We start from the raw sequence: 11579 nt of genomic DNA, 5'->3' as shown, positions 1-11579 counted from the left end.
GTACCTACTCTAGCTGATCGTGAACCTTTTTTTTTACGAACCTGTTCCTGCAGAACCCCGCGCAAGCAACATACACAATCCAAACAAATACTCCAGCATCAATGCACCCTCGAAGAATAGTCGCAGAAAAAAACCCCCTTCCCCGTCACTTCACGGCGTTGTACCGATGAAACTGGTGTTGGGCGAATTCTTCCGAGGCGCGTCTCGGGCTCACTCGGGTCAGTGCTTAGCGTCCACAGTGTTTAAGATGACCGCACCTTCCAGCTGTCTCATTGTAGAGTGCAATAAAGTCGGAGGAGAGGGATACCTTCATTCGTGTAACAGGCTATCATGTTTTCCCTTAGTTATCGGAGAATGTCGAAGCAATGATCTTGAGTAGTGGACGCATGTGACCAGAAATCTGGCCATCGACGTCTTCCTGCATATTCCTCATTCTGCATGGTGTACAAGCTCTTCGTAGAGGTCGGAGGGAATCTTGCGGACGAGGTTGACAGTCAACGCAATGATCTCTTTGGCCTGCAGTGGTGGGAAAGATCTGAGCAGCTTGCCGGGACTGGCACGCACATATCAGCCTTTGAATACGTATTTAGACAGCGGGTCTCTGCTACATACCTGGGATCCGCAAGAAGTTCCTCCCTCATCATCATGAGTTGAGAACAGATGCACAGGATATTCAAATGCGAACCGTAAGCGAAGAGAAAGTCCCAGAGTAGAAGAACCTCAGGTAACGGCGGCGTGCATGCAGACATGGTTAGAACTGATGCGAAGGCGTAGATCTGCGCGCTCACTCCCTTAGATGTCAAATAAGCTGATAGTCTTGAATCGGCAACGGTAAGGCATCTCTCCACCAAGGCGACCCCTTTGTGAACACCATCCATAGCACCACGAATGTAGCCGGGACACTCTCGGGTGATGAAATGATAGAAAGCAATGAAAGCTTGCGGTTCAGTTCGGCACGTGTATAAAAACGGAGCGCAAAGCACGTTCATGCCTTGAACATAGATTCCCGGTTCAGAGCCACCTGCCTCGGAGCCTTCATTCGTTGCTGTCGAGGCTCCTTTTGCGTGCTTTATAGCTGGCGAAGCATGTTGTAATTCTGGGCTGCCAAGGTCGTTGGAGGCATTGGTGATTCTGCCCGAATCCGTCAATCGATCTGACTTAGCATCGTACAATTTCCAAGCCACTGCATTGAGAAGGCGGATAATGGAGTTCTCCCGGACTCGTCGCTGAAACAGCACGTTTGTCATCAGAGTGCGATGCGTATCATTGCGTATTTTAGCGTATGCTGGGGAAGGGCCACGGCGTATTAGATTGAGGTAGATGTCTGTTGGAAGTGGTGGAGAGTTTAGGAGGATCAGCCAGACATAGATGCGGAGATCAGACTACGAAAGCCGTATCAGCAGTCATCCTTGAGGTGCTGCCAGAACCTTACCATGCCATCATTGTCCGCCTCTAAACCGTCAACCAAGATCCAGTGTCGAAGACTCTGTAGTGCATCCGGCATATCACCTCTTGGTCCATGTCGTATGAGAGACCTCAATTCGTCTTTGGGGTCTACAGGCTTCTTTGGCACTTGGATTCGCTTCAGCGACGGTCCAACATTTACTGGATGTGGGACCACCGCATCGCTGTTGGAGCGTGCTCGGATGTGCTTCTGCGGCGAAGGTATGGCGGGGACAGGTGGAGGTGGTATTGGAGTATTTTGAGTTATGCCTGTAATTCGCTGCTGCTGCCGTTGTTGGGATATCAGAGAAGGACCGTTGAGTGCAGAGTAATTGGATGACAATTGATGAGCGGATTTTTGCTGTCGAAGTCGGCCCAGGCTTCTAGGTGAACCGAGGTGTGGACCTGCAGAGGAAGGAGGTAGATGAGGAGCATTCTTGCTGGGAGAGCTCGTCATATCTCAATTGGACCCAAAGACGATACTAATATTGAACTTTGAGACAGAAATTATTCTCCAGATGAAAGGCTAATAGATCAATATCAATCAGAATGTGAATGTGTGGCAGTGGGACAAGGATGCTAGCTTGGGAAACCGCTCCCGGGATCTTCCCATCGTAGATTCGAAAAGCATGATGCTTGGCACTTCGCGTGTTTGGCGCGTCAAGCTACTGTAAGGGCAACTTCAATCGCTCCAGGGGCTGCTTCATGACGTCGACCTATTGCATTTTGGCGCAAAACCCCTGACATCCGGTGCTTGACACGATGGCTTTCCCACCACCATTCAATCCTCTGACTATCGACTGCAATGCCTCCCAAAAAAGCTCAGACCAAAGATTTTGTTGTCGACAAGTCCACCGAGCCAGCGGCTGTATCCAAAGAGGAACCCTCAACGAGCAAATCTAATGGAACATCTAAGAAGCGGAAAGCGCCTGCCGCATCTGGACCAAACAAAGTCCCACGCCGCTCCGCTCGCAGCACACCATCCGCCCCAGTCGACGTCGTCAAGATGCTCCACTTTCTCCTTTCGCCCACCTCCTTGGACCTTTGCCGTCCGAAAGACGAGATCGAAGACCTCAAGACCCGTGGGGCGGAAACCAAAACTTATAGCACATCCACTTTCACCCCGTTCGAAGAGCTCGTCTGCGCCGTGATACTGAGCCGGCCTATCGGCCACATGCTGGGGCTGCGATCCATCCGAACGATCTTCAATGCGCCGTACGAATTCACCACGCCGAAGAAGATTCGAGAAGCCGGAAACGAGGGCTGCAGGGAAGCCTTGGATAAGGCGCGGACGCAGCACCGGCAGAGAACGGCCGAAGAGCTGGTGCTGCTCGCCGACGCAGTCGTCAACAGCTTGGGATATGGGGACGAGGACGTGAGTCTGGAGCGGGTGAGAGAGGAGAGTGAGCACGATTATGAAAGGGAGAGGGAGATGTTGAGGAAGAATGTGAAGGGGTTGGGGAAGACGGGGCTCGACATTTTCGCGCGAAGGATACAGGGTGTTTGGCCGAAGTTTTATCCTTTCGTTGATCAGAGGACGCTGGCGGCGGCGGAGAAATTGGGGTTGCCTGGTAGTGCGGAGGAGTTGAGTGATATGTTGGATGAGCATTGGAAGAAGCTTGACGTGAAGGATATCGAGGCTAAAGATGAAGAGGAGAAGAAAAGGAAAGCGTTTGTAAGAATCTTGGAGAGAGCGGTCGGGGCTGATCTGGAAGGCAATGTAGACTCTGTAAAGTCCGAGGCGGCCTGAGATCTCTACTGCCTATTCATTGTACAAAGTCTGTGAAGCTGATGTGCAACCTGTCTATGGACTCGTCTCGAAATCTCTGGACTTCTGATGCAATGCAGTAGAAAGAACGAGCCGCGCGCCATGCATACCACCTACTATTAATGTCACTCTATGATTCACCCACCCTTACTATGCAATCAATTCGCACCAACCCCCGACAGCGGCACCCAACCCTTGCCAGCGGGGATCTTGGGCCTTCCAAAATTCTCGTCCAAATCTAGGATGACTTTTAGTGCATTTCGACTTCTCAAATACGGCAACGGTGCCTTCGCTTCTTGTAATCCGACAGCAGGCTCAGCGTGGGCCCCAACTGAAAGTCCTTCGCTCTGGCTTCCTGGCATGGGCAGCAGCTTCTGTAGGACCTCGTAACCTGCAAGCGTGAAACCGAATTGGGGCGACGATCTCAACACTCGAGCTGGTCCGCCTTTGAAGAAAGCTCTGAAGCCTTCCTCTTTGTATACAGTACTCGCACAGTGCCGGAGAGAGGTGTACTTAGTGTCACCTTTCCGGGCTTCGACTTGAAGACGAGTCTTAATGACATCGCAAGGCGTGGTGAGGTATGCTGCGGGCATACCAGCAATCGCGCCTGCGGTGAGGAGTTGGATTATACCTAACTTCTTATTTGGCCCTTCGCCAAAAAAGTCGCGTTTGAGGTGATTGTAAGTTGGGAAATATATGCCGGAGAACGGCACGTCTCGCAGCAAACAAGCACTTGCACCTTTGTACAGGCCGACCAGACCTAAGTTCTTCACGATCCACATTGCAGATCTTCGAGGAACGCCCTCGACTGTTTTGGCAACTTCTCCTTGTACTTGCAATCTTATTTTGACGATTTCCAGAGGGTTCGTGAAGACCTGGTTCTAAGTCAGCAAAACGATTTTGAGACGAAAGACGTACGACGTACCACTTGACAGGCACCTGCTGAAGCGCCAGCAACGATTTCGTGTGGCCACCAGATGGCTCCCGATTCCGGATTACTGTAGTGGCCTCTGATCAAATCGTTGACTGTGAGCTTGATAGCCTTTTCAGGCGCCACACCGACCAGCTGTGGGAGAACCCCTGAGTACAGGCCTTTCGCGCCTTCATTTTTGATGACTTTCCTTGCGCAATCGATGGAATTCTTATACAACATCTCCCCAACGCGTTGACTTCGTTGATTCTGCATTCTCGTCTTCACTAAGTCGATTGGGTAGACCATGAAGGCGCCAAAAGCACCTGCTATACTTCCAAGAGCGAAATGGTGCGCGGATTCCAGTACAATATGTAAGTAACTTCGTGTCGTCGAGATGGCTTTCTCGGCTGTCTCTGAGGCAGCACCTGCTGCCCCGATTCCCAGCGCATATGCGCTCTGCCATGAAGAGTCGAGGACTTTGGCAAAGTCTTGGAGCGACAGTCGACCCGAGGGTGCGTCAAGGCCGGCGAAATGGAAGAGAATATCAGCCTCCATGGGTGTAATTAGAGAAAATCTTGTCATCCGTGCCGCTTCATTGAGAAAATCTGTCCGTGTGATTGTACCATCCTGGCTCTTCTTGGTGGCGTTCCGAATAATGAGGTCGACCAAGTCCATTTCCCTTATGACGTTCTGGAACGCTCGCACGTTCGCGTACGAGATTTTGCTGCCTGTCGAGATATTGCATAGAGTAGGTAGGTTTTCGAGTAAATGGTCTGACAATTTGTGCCGTGCAGTCTCCAGAATGATGCGTTGGAAATCTTCGGGCTCTATGTATCCATCGTGGTCTTTGTCAAAGATATGGAATGCCTGCCGTATCCTCTCGCCCTGTAGGCCCCGCAGCATTTGGGAGAATTGTGGATATGTGATATCGTGACGGTGCTTTTTTGATCCCACGTATAGGGATGCCCACTCACTGCCCCAATCAAATGGAATCGTGTCGGATCCCTTGTTAATATTGTAGAGTCTCTGGAAATCGTCGTACTTGATTGTGCCTGTGCCACTTTCGTCGAAGAGACGAAAGGCAATCTCGTACTCAGCGTCCGGTTTGGCAAGTAGATTTTCGAAGCTCCCCCAGTCTTGCAAAGTTATTCGTCCAATCCTCTTTCGATCCGCGATCTGGAACAAGATAGCGTATTGCTCCCTTTTTATTTTGTGCTGCGACCGAAACAAGGTCAGCAGGTCTCTTTCGCAAGCAGTTTTTGAACGGAGCAAGCTTGGGGCGAGAGCTCACATAGTTCTCACTGGCGGGTGCAATTGCATTCACAAAATCCTCCTCGGTCATATAGTAATCATCTGTAACCTCATCCTGCCTCGCGTTGCGGTCGAATGTAGCTTTGGTCTGTTGTGAAAGTTCGGGCTCTCTCGTTGTCCCTAGGAGAGATTCCGTGACGGCTTGTTTCGCAGTCGCCATGGCCTCTCAACAAGTGCCCACAGGCGAGGAGAGCTTTCTGCTTCGTTCTGTCTCAGAGATTGGGTCTTCGTAGCCTCCGCAAAAGGGTCCACCGAGCTTCTCCAGGGGTTAGGGAGAGGTTATAGGTTGTCAAGAAACCCTTTTGCTAGTGCTGCTTCTCCTGCGTAGGTCTTGACCAACGAGACATGTTTGAGATGAGGCGCGAGGGTCTTTCAATGGGGATTCAAGAGTGATCAACGCGGACGAGGTGAATGAAATTGACTTCCAACAGGCCATCTGTTTTGGGTTTTGTCGGGCACGGACCAATTCCGCCGCGGTATTTTTTCGCCATGCTCCCTCGAGTGCCTGATAGAGTGGGCAGTTATTATAGAACATGGTGCTTTGATGCTTTTGTGTTTTCTGCTCCCTAGCTATTGCCGGTAAACGGATGCTGGTATTGCATTCAAGATGTCTGCGACGTCCAGCACTTTCCTTCGCACGAGCAGCAAATCTCGCGCATAGCCGCCGCAAGCTCTTGACCCTTGCCATTGAAACCTCATGGTATAAATGACCTCTTGATCTAATTATTCACCATCTGTTCTGACAAGAGTGTGGTAGTGACGACACATCGGTAGCAATACTCCAAAAATCCAATGATGCGGCGCCTCATACACAGCTCCACTTCCACCAGAAAATCACAGCCAACAACAGCGCCCATGGCGGCGTACACCCAATTGTATCTCTCGAATCCCACCAGGAGAATCTAGCGGCTCTGATTTCAGAGGCCCTCCACGTCTTGCCAAATACAGGAAACTCCAAGCCCGACTTTATCTCAGTCACTCGTGGACCGGGTATGCGCTCCAGCCTCGCTACCGGCCTGGACACCGCGAAAGGCCTCGCGGTCGCGTGGCAAATCCCTCTCGTGGGCGTCAACCACATGCAAGCACACGCGCTCACGCCTCGCCTCGTTTCGGCTCTTTCTGGCAGTTCTCCCAACGCAGCGCCCCCTTTCCCATTCCTCTCTCTGCTCGTCTCAGGAGGTCACACTTTGCTCGTGCATTCGAAGGAAATATGCGATCATGCCATACTCGCTACGACGACAGATATAGCTATTGGCGACTGTATCGACAAAATCGCGCGATTGGTGCTCCCGCCTGATGTATTGAAGGAAGGATCGGATATAATGTACGGCCGCCATCTTGAGCGCTTTGCTTTCCCCAATGGCTCGGCCGATCACAATTACACTGCACCCACTAGTCGCGCAGAAGAGCTTGCAAGAAATTCTACCAAATGGGGCTGGGCGCTCGTCCCACCACTTGCGGAAACGAGGTCAGGATCAAAGAGTAAAGCCATGGAGTTTACGTTCTCCGGACTCGGTAGTGCGGTAAAGAGGATCTATGAAGGGAAAGAAAAGATGCAAGATGAGGAGAGGATAGAGCTGGCGAGCGAGAGCATGAGGCTTGCGTTTGAACATTTGGCCAGTAGAGTGGTATTGGCATTACGAGATCTGAGGAAGAAAGGGAGCGGGGTAGGAACATTAGTTGTTAGCGGCGGCGTGGCTAGCAATGCGTTTCTGAGAACTGTGTAAGTCCTTGCCGTTGATGTTGCTATTTGCAGTCATGTGTTAGCATTTTTTGACTAGGATCATGATAGGCTCGGCTCCTTCCTCACAGCCCGTGGTTTCCAAAACGTCACGCTCATCTTCCCACCCGTTGAGCTATGCACCGATAATGCCGCTATGATTGCTTGGACGGGCATGGAGATATATGAGAATGGATGGGAGAGCGATTTGAGATGCAGACCGCTACCGAAAGTAAGCGCCCTTCCTGAACGGTTGATACCCTTTCCATATTCTTCAAACATATCATCAGACTCAGGAACCCGTCCAAGAAGAGAATTTCTGACACCGAAATGGTATAGTGGTCAATTGACCCCAATGCAGAAGATCGAGGGATTCTGGGTGCGGAGTATTGGAGAAAACGGGATATATAGCAAGTCTTGAGGTGGTGGTGGTGGTGGTGATCGTGGATATGACGTTTAAGCATTAGACAGTTAATGATACAAGCTATGAAGCACGCTTTTTCGTAAATCTGAAATTAAAGAAAGTTGGTAGTCATACACCACCATCTCTAATCGTACAAAAATTAAGGAAAATCGTCCTCTTCACATTGTAACGTGTTCCCCGCAAATATAAACGTAGAAAACGAAGGCTGATAAGAAAAGAAAGAGGTCTAAAAAGGTATCGTAAGTAGTATAAGTCAGAGTGCAATATCCGTTCGTCGTCATTGTGCTAGTGAGTCGTAACAGCCGGCGAATGATGCGGCGAGTGATGCAAAACGGCTGAGATACTTGGCATGCCAAAGGCAGCACTGAAGCTCGGAAGTGTCTGTGGTTGCTGGTGAATAGAAGGAAATTGAGGTGCGGCTGTCACTGTGGGCGTAAACCCTGCCAATGAAGAGGAGGCATTGCTGTTGATGCTAAACGACCGGGCGGAGCTATAGGAAGGTGAAGGATTAGATATGCCGCCAGCGGAGTAAGAGGCTGGCTGGTGGTCATCTCTGCTCGATCCGAAAGCATTGCCGTTGACGAATGGATGATCTTCAGGACCAATGGCGCTATCGTTGAAGCCGTCTTCTTCATCTTGATGCGATCGGGAGCGCTCACGCCGGGATGGCGGAAAGCGACTGTCTATGATCTCGTCGGAGTCGAAGTCATGGCCTAGATTTGCGCGAGCTTCGCGCCGTGAGGCTGTACGGCCCGCTGTCTGGAGGGTCTTCAGGCCTTTCTCCATGCACTAGATCACTTGTTAACCAATGTATACTTTGTTCGATCACAAGTAGGGTGGCATACCTTTGCTTCAACATTCTGCCACTTTTCGCCGATCCTGTCGGCGAGGATCTTCCACATTTGCTCGCGGACGTCGACGTAGGCTTTGGCTAGTGTTTCTACCTTGACGCCGTCCCAATTATCGGCGCTGTTCCGCTTGTCCATGAGTCTTTCATGGCGCTTGCGGCAGGCATTGGCGGTCTTGTCTGGGAAGTACTGGGAGGCAATGGGTTGCCAATTGAGACCTCGTTGGCGAGCAAGCATGAGCAGCTCGTCGTTCTCTGGAGGCCAGGACTGGGATGCATGACGGTCCGAGGCCGAGGCCGAGGCCTGGGATGATGTGTGATGGGACGCCATAGCTGAAGGTAATAAGGTGGTTGAAGTAGCGACTGGGTAAGGCGTTGATCGGTGTTGTGTAGTAGTGGGCTTGGGTGCTCTGGGCATCTTATGATAAAGAAAAGTACGTAATGATTGACTGTGATGTAACCTCACCGGGAGGAAGGAGAAGGAAGAGATACAGAGAAAGGAAAAGATCGTCTGGAAGACAAGGCAGGACGCGGGGTTATATATGCAAGATGAAGCTAGGAAAGGCTTATGATGCAGGAAGCATGTGGATGGTAAGGAAAAGCGAAGAAACAGAGAAGGCTAAGCAGAGAAGCAGAGAAGGTACCAGTAAGAGAATGCCCCTGATCGCTGGTCGTGTTTTACCGACTACTCCTGCGTTGTGAAGAAGTAAACATGATGCGGTTGAGGCGAAGCATACGAACTTATAATCCTTTGCAGCAAGCTGGGTATGCAGGCCATGATGGCGGTCTCTGGTGGTACCTGTTTTGGCCTTGGCGCCAGAGGAGAAGGGCTAGAGAAGGGCTATTGTTGGAATGTTTTTCTTTAGGGAGCTAAAATGTGAAACATAGCTTTCTTCGGCCACGAGGGGAAGAAGCGTCAACAAGGTCGACCTATGAAGACCCGGCAAGTTTGGAGGAGGTCTCGTTCTATAGGCCAATTATCTTAGGTGCTGACTTCTCCGTTCTATCTGTTCTATCTTTGTTCCATGCTTGCTGGTCCGGCGGTTGGGAGCAAGTAAGCGCGGTGCCAAGGGCGGGAGCTAGTCTACGATGGGTGAAGATCACTTCTATTTTCGGGTCACCCTTCTCTACTGAAGTGTACTTACCTACTATACTTTTAAACTTCTAAAAGATTGAGGCTTTGATCTGCCCTTTCTCTGCATCACTGATGCCTACCACAGTGCCAAAATCGGCGAGCTGGCCGAGTGGGGAAACCTGGGAAGAGGGTGTGCAGATCTCCATCATGCGCTGCAATCGCAATGTATTCATCAGTTCGTGCTGAGAGTCGAAGGACTTTGTTTGAGGCACAGAAGGCACAGAGGCACAGAGGCACATTGAGAATTTGGGGATGGCTTTTGACTTTGGGAGCCTCGCCGACTCCTCCACGGATATTCCACCTTGTAAACAGTAGACCTTGCGCCGAAGTGATCTTCTGGAGGAAAACCCTACCGGATAAGGCAACTACGCCGTTGATGTAACGGATAAGTGTAAATGTGTGTATTGGTTTAAATTCATCTCCGGCTTGACAATGCGATGCAACGATGGGTGCTCGGACAGACATCCGAGAGCGACTCTTTCCCACATGACCACAATGTGCTGTGATGGCAGAACGCTGAGAACAGAGCCTCACAAATTGCCTTCAAATTTTGGGGCTTTCACCATCATCCATGGGCGCAGCATCATCTACCGCGCTCCTTTCTAAACACGAGTCCTCGTGTTTGAGAAGTTTGCCTCGTCTGCTGAATCCAATCTGACACACAAAGTCCTCGGGTTTCAGATTTTGGCTTGGCCGACTTCGCCCTGGAACAAGAACGATACGTATCTCTGACTTCCTTCAAACCAGCTGCCAGCCTGCCTCAAATTGCCTTGAAGAAAGCTGGCTTCGCCCCCTGACGCTTACCTACTCGAGTTAAAATTTCAGGTACGGCTACTGCAGGTACGTACATACCCATCACCACCATTGTTGCACCGCCTCGCTCGTCACCTGAACTTCGGCTTTCGTGGGCGGGATGTTGCGGGGCTATCTTTCAACGGCTTTCGGGTTAATTCTCCTACGTCGTCCAAGTGCTTATGCTAGGTTCAGCTTTCCATAATTCTAACGCGATTCCGTACACTTAGGACCATGTTTCAGAATATTTGCTGTGGGACCTTGCAGAGTATCAAGAAGGTCTCACCTCGGCCGTTTACACTTGCTCGGTTCTTTGAACACTTTTAGCTTAAGATAATGAGGACCAAACGGAAACCACGGAACACATTTTCGTGGCAGGTTGTGAGCCTTCAACGTCAAAGCTATATTTGCAGTCTTAGCTCCATGGCGATTATTCATCCCATGGAATTATTGTCACGAGATGTATCCAGGTCACCAAAGAGTACGTTTGCAAATGTCATGCTTCATTGTCATCTATCTCATGAATACGTCCTCATATGCTAGCCTCTCCCCAAGGTCTTCTGCCACATAGCCTTGTCTATCACCCGGAGAGCTCCAACGGCTCGGCGCGTTTTTCGGGCGGAAGACCGCTCGACCAGAGGCAAAGTAGGGAATGCGGCCCCCACTACCCTTCCATTTCCCTCTCACAAGATCCTGCCGCTTCCCCATCTTCGCTCGTCCTTGCTCATCTTCACGTATGTGCCGTGGTAATCCTCTGGAACAGGACTGATGCATCGGACCGCAGGCTCCTCTCTGAACTGAAGCTTCTTTCCTGTCGAGCGTGAAGGTTGTCCCTTCTTGAGAATGCTTTTGGTATTTGAGGGCTCGGCGTAAGCGAATGTAGGTGGCTGCAAGGTGGAGAAACCTCGCTGGTTGAGGCGGGTATTACGGACTGTGGGGCTCATTGGGGAAGGTGAGAGGGGTGTCCGTGGAAGGGGAGACTTAGTGAGGGTAGTCGGTGTGGCGGTGAGAACGGCAAGCTTAGGTCTGGCTGCTCGGGCAAGCATATTGACAGTGGCGCCGGGATTATGATGAATGTTGGTGAGGGAAGGATGATGTAAATCGTGGGAGCCTTGTGGCGGATTGCCAGAAGAATGCAAGGATGAGGGAGGAAGATGGCCTGGTCAACAGGAAAGGTATGGGAGTAATGTGATAAGCGTGTTTGATCAAGGAAAGGAGGTAGCGAT

The 11579-nt window shown here is 50.8% G+C and overlaps 7 protein-coding genes across 7 annotated transcripts; 2 read left to right on the top strand and 5 right to left on the bottom strand.

Moving 5' to 3' along the window:
• Positions 1-429: 429 nt before the first annotated feature.
• Positions 430-1900, bottom strand: HO173_001900 (uncharacterized protein; the record flags this gene model as incomplete). The annotated part of the gene is made up of 3 exons (XM_037303836.1): positions 430-553; positions 613-1382; positions 1433-1900. 3 exons carry the CDS (start codon positions 1898-1900, stop codon positions 430-432), a joined length of 1362 nt encoding a protein of 453 aa, XP_037169558.1.
• A 348-nt stretch (positions 1901-2248) lies between these two features.
• On the top strand, positions 2249-3193 carry HO173_001899 (uncharacterized protein; the record flags this gene model as incomplete). The annotated part of the gene is made up of 1 exon (XM_037303835.1): positions 2249-3193. One exon carries the CDS (start codon positions 2249-2251, stop codon positions 3191-3193), a length of 945 nt encoding a protein of 314 aa, XP_037169557.1.
• A 176-nt stretch (positions 3194-3369) lies between these two features.
• HO173_001898 (uncharacterized protein) lies at positions 3370-5595 on the bottom strand (the record flags this gene model as incomplete). The annotated part of the gene is made up of 3 exons (XM_037303834.1): positions 3370-4086; positions 4137-5339; positions 5416-5595. 3 exons carry the CDS (start codon positions 5593-5595, stop codon positions 3370-3372), a joined length of 2100 nt encoding a protein of 699 aa, XP_037169556.1.
• A 427-nt stretch (positions 5596-6022) lies between these two features.
• HO173_001897 (uncharacterized protein) lies at positions 6023-7566 on the top strand (the record flags this gene model as incomplete). Its single annotated transcript, XM_037303833.1, has 4 exons — positions 6023-6135; positions 6193-7158; positions 7228-7387; positions 7495-7566. The coding sequence occupies 4 exons, from the start codon at positions 6023-6025 to the stop codon at positions 7564-7566; spliced, it is 1311 nt and encodes a 436-aa protein (XP_037169555.1).
• Positions 7567-7864: 298 nt separating this feature from the next.
• HO173_001896 (uncharacterized protein) lies at positions 7865-8757 on the bottom strand (the record flags this gene model as incomplete). The annotated part of the gene is made up of 2 exons (XM_037303832.1): positions 7865-8368; positions 8425-8757. The coding sequence occupies 2 exons, from the start codon at positions 8755-8757 to the stop codon at positions 7865-7867; spliced, it is 837 nt and encodes a 278-aa protein (XP_037169554.1).
• Positions 8758-9590: 833 nt separating this feature from the next.
• On the bottom strand, positions 9591-10026 carry HO173_001895 (uncharacterized protein; the record flags this gene model as incomplete). The annotated part of the gene is made up of 2 exons (XM_037303831.1): positions 9591-9713; positions 9799-10026. The coding sequence occupies 2 exons, from the start codon at positions 10024-10026 to the stop codon at positions 9591-9593; spliced, it is 351 nt and encodes a 116-aa protein (XP_037169553.1).
• A 1010-nt stretch (positions 10027-11036) lies between these two features.
• HO173_001894 (uncharacterized protein) lies at positions 11037-11399 on the bottom strand (the record flags this gene model as incomplete). The annotated part of the gene is made up of 1 exon (XM_037303830.1): positions 11037-11399. One exon carries the CDS (start codon positions 11397-11399, stop codon positions 11037-11039), a length of 363 nt encoding a protein of 120 aa, XP_037169552.1.
• Positions 11400-11579: the final 180 nt, after the last annotated feature.

Source organism: Letharia columbiana, assembly GCF_014066305.1.
Source record: "Letharia columbiana isolate WasteWater2 chromosome Unknown Sc0000003_s0, whole genome shotgun sequence".
NCBI lineage: Eukaryota > Fungi > Ascomycota > Lecanoromycetes > Lecanorales > Parmeliaceae > Letharia > Letharia columbiana.
The sequence above is the reverse complement of the archived record's forward strand: the minus strand, read 5'-3'. Positions and strand labels throughout refer to the sequence as shown.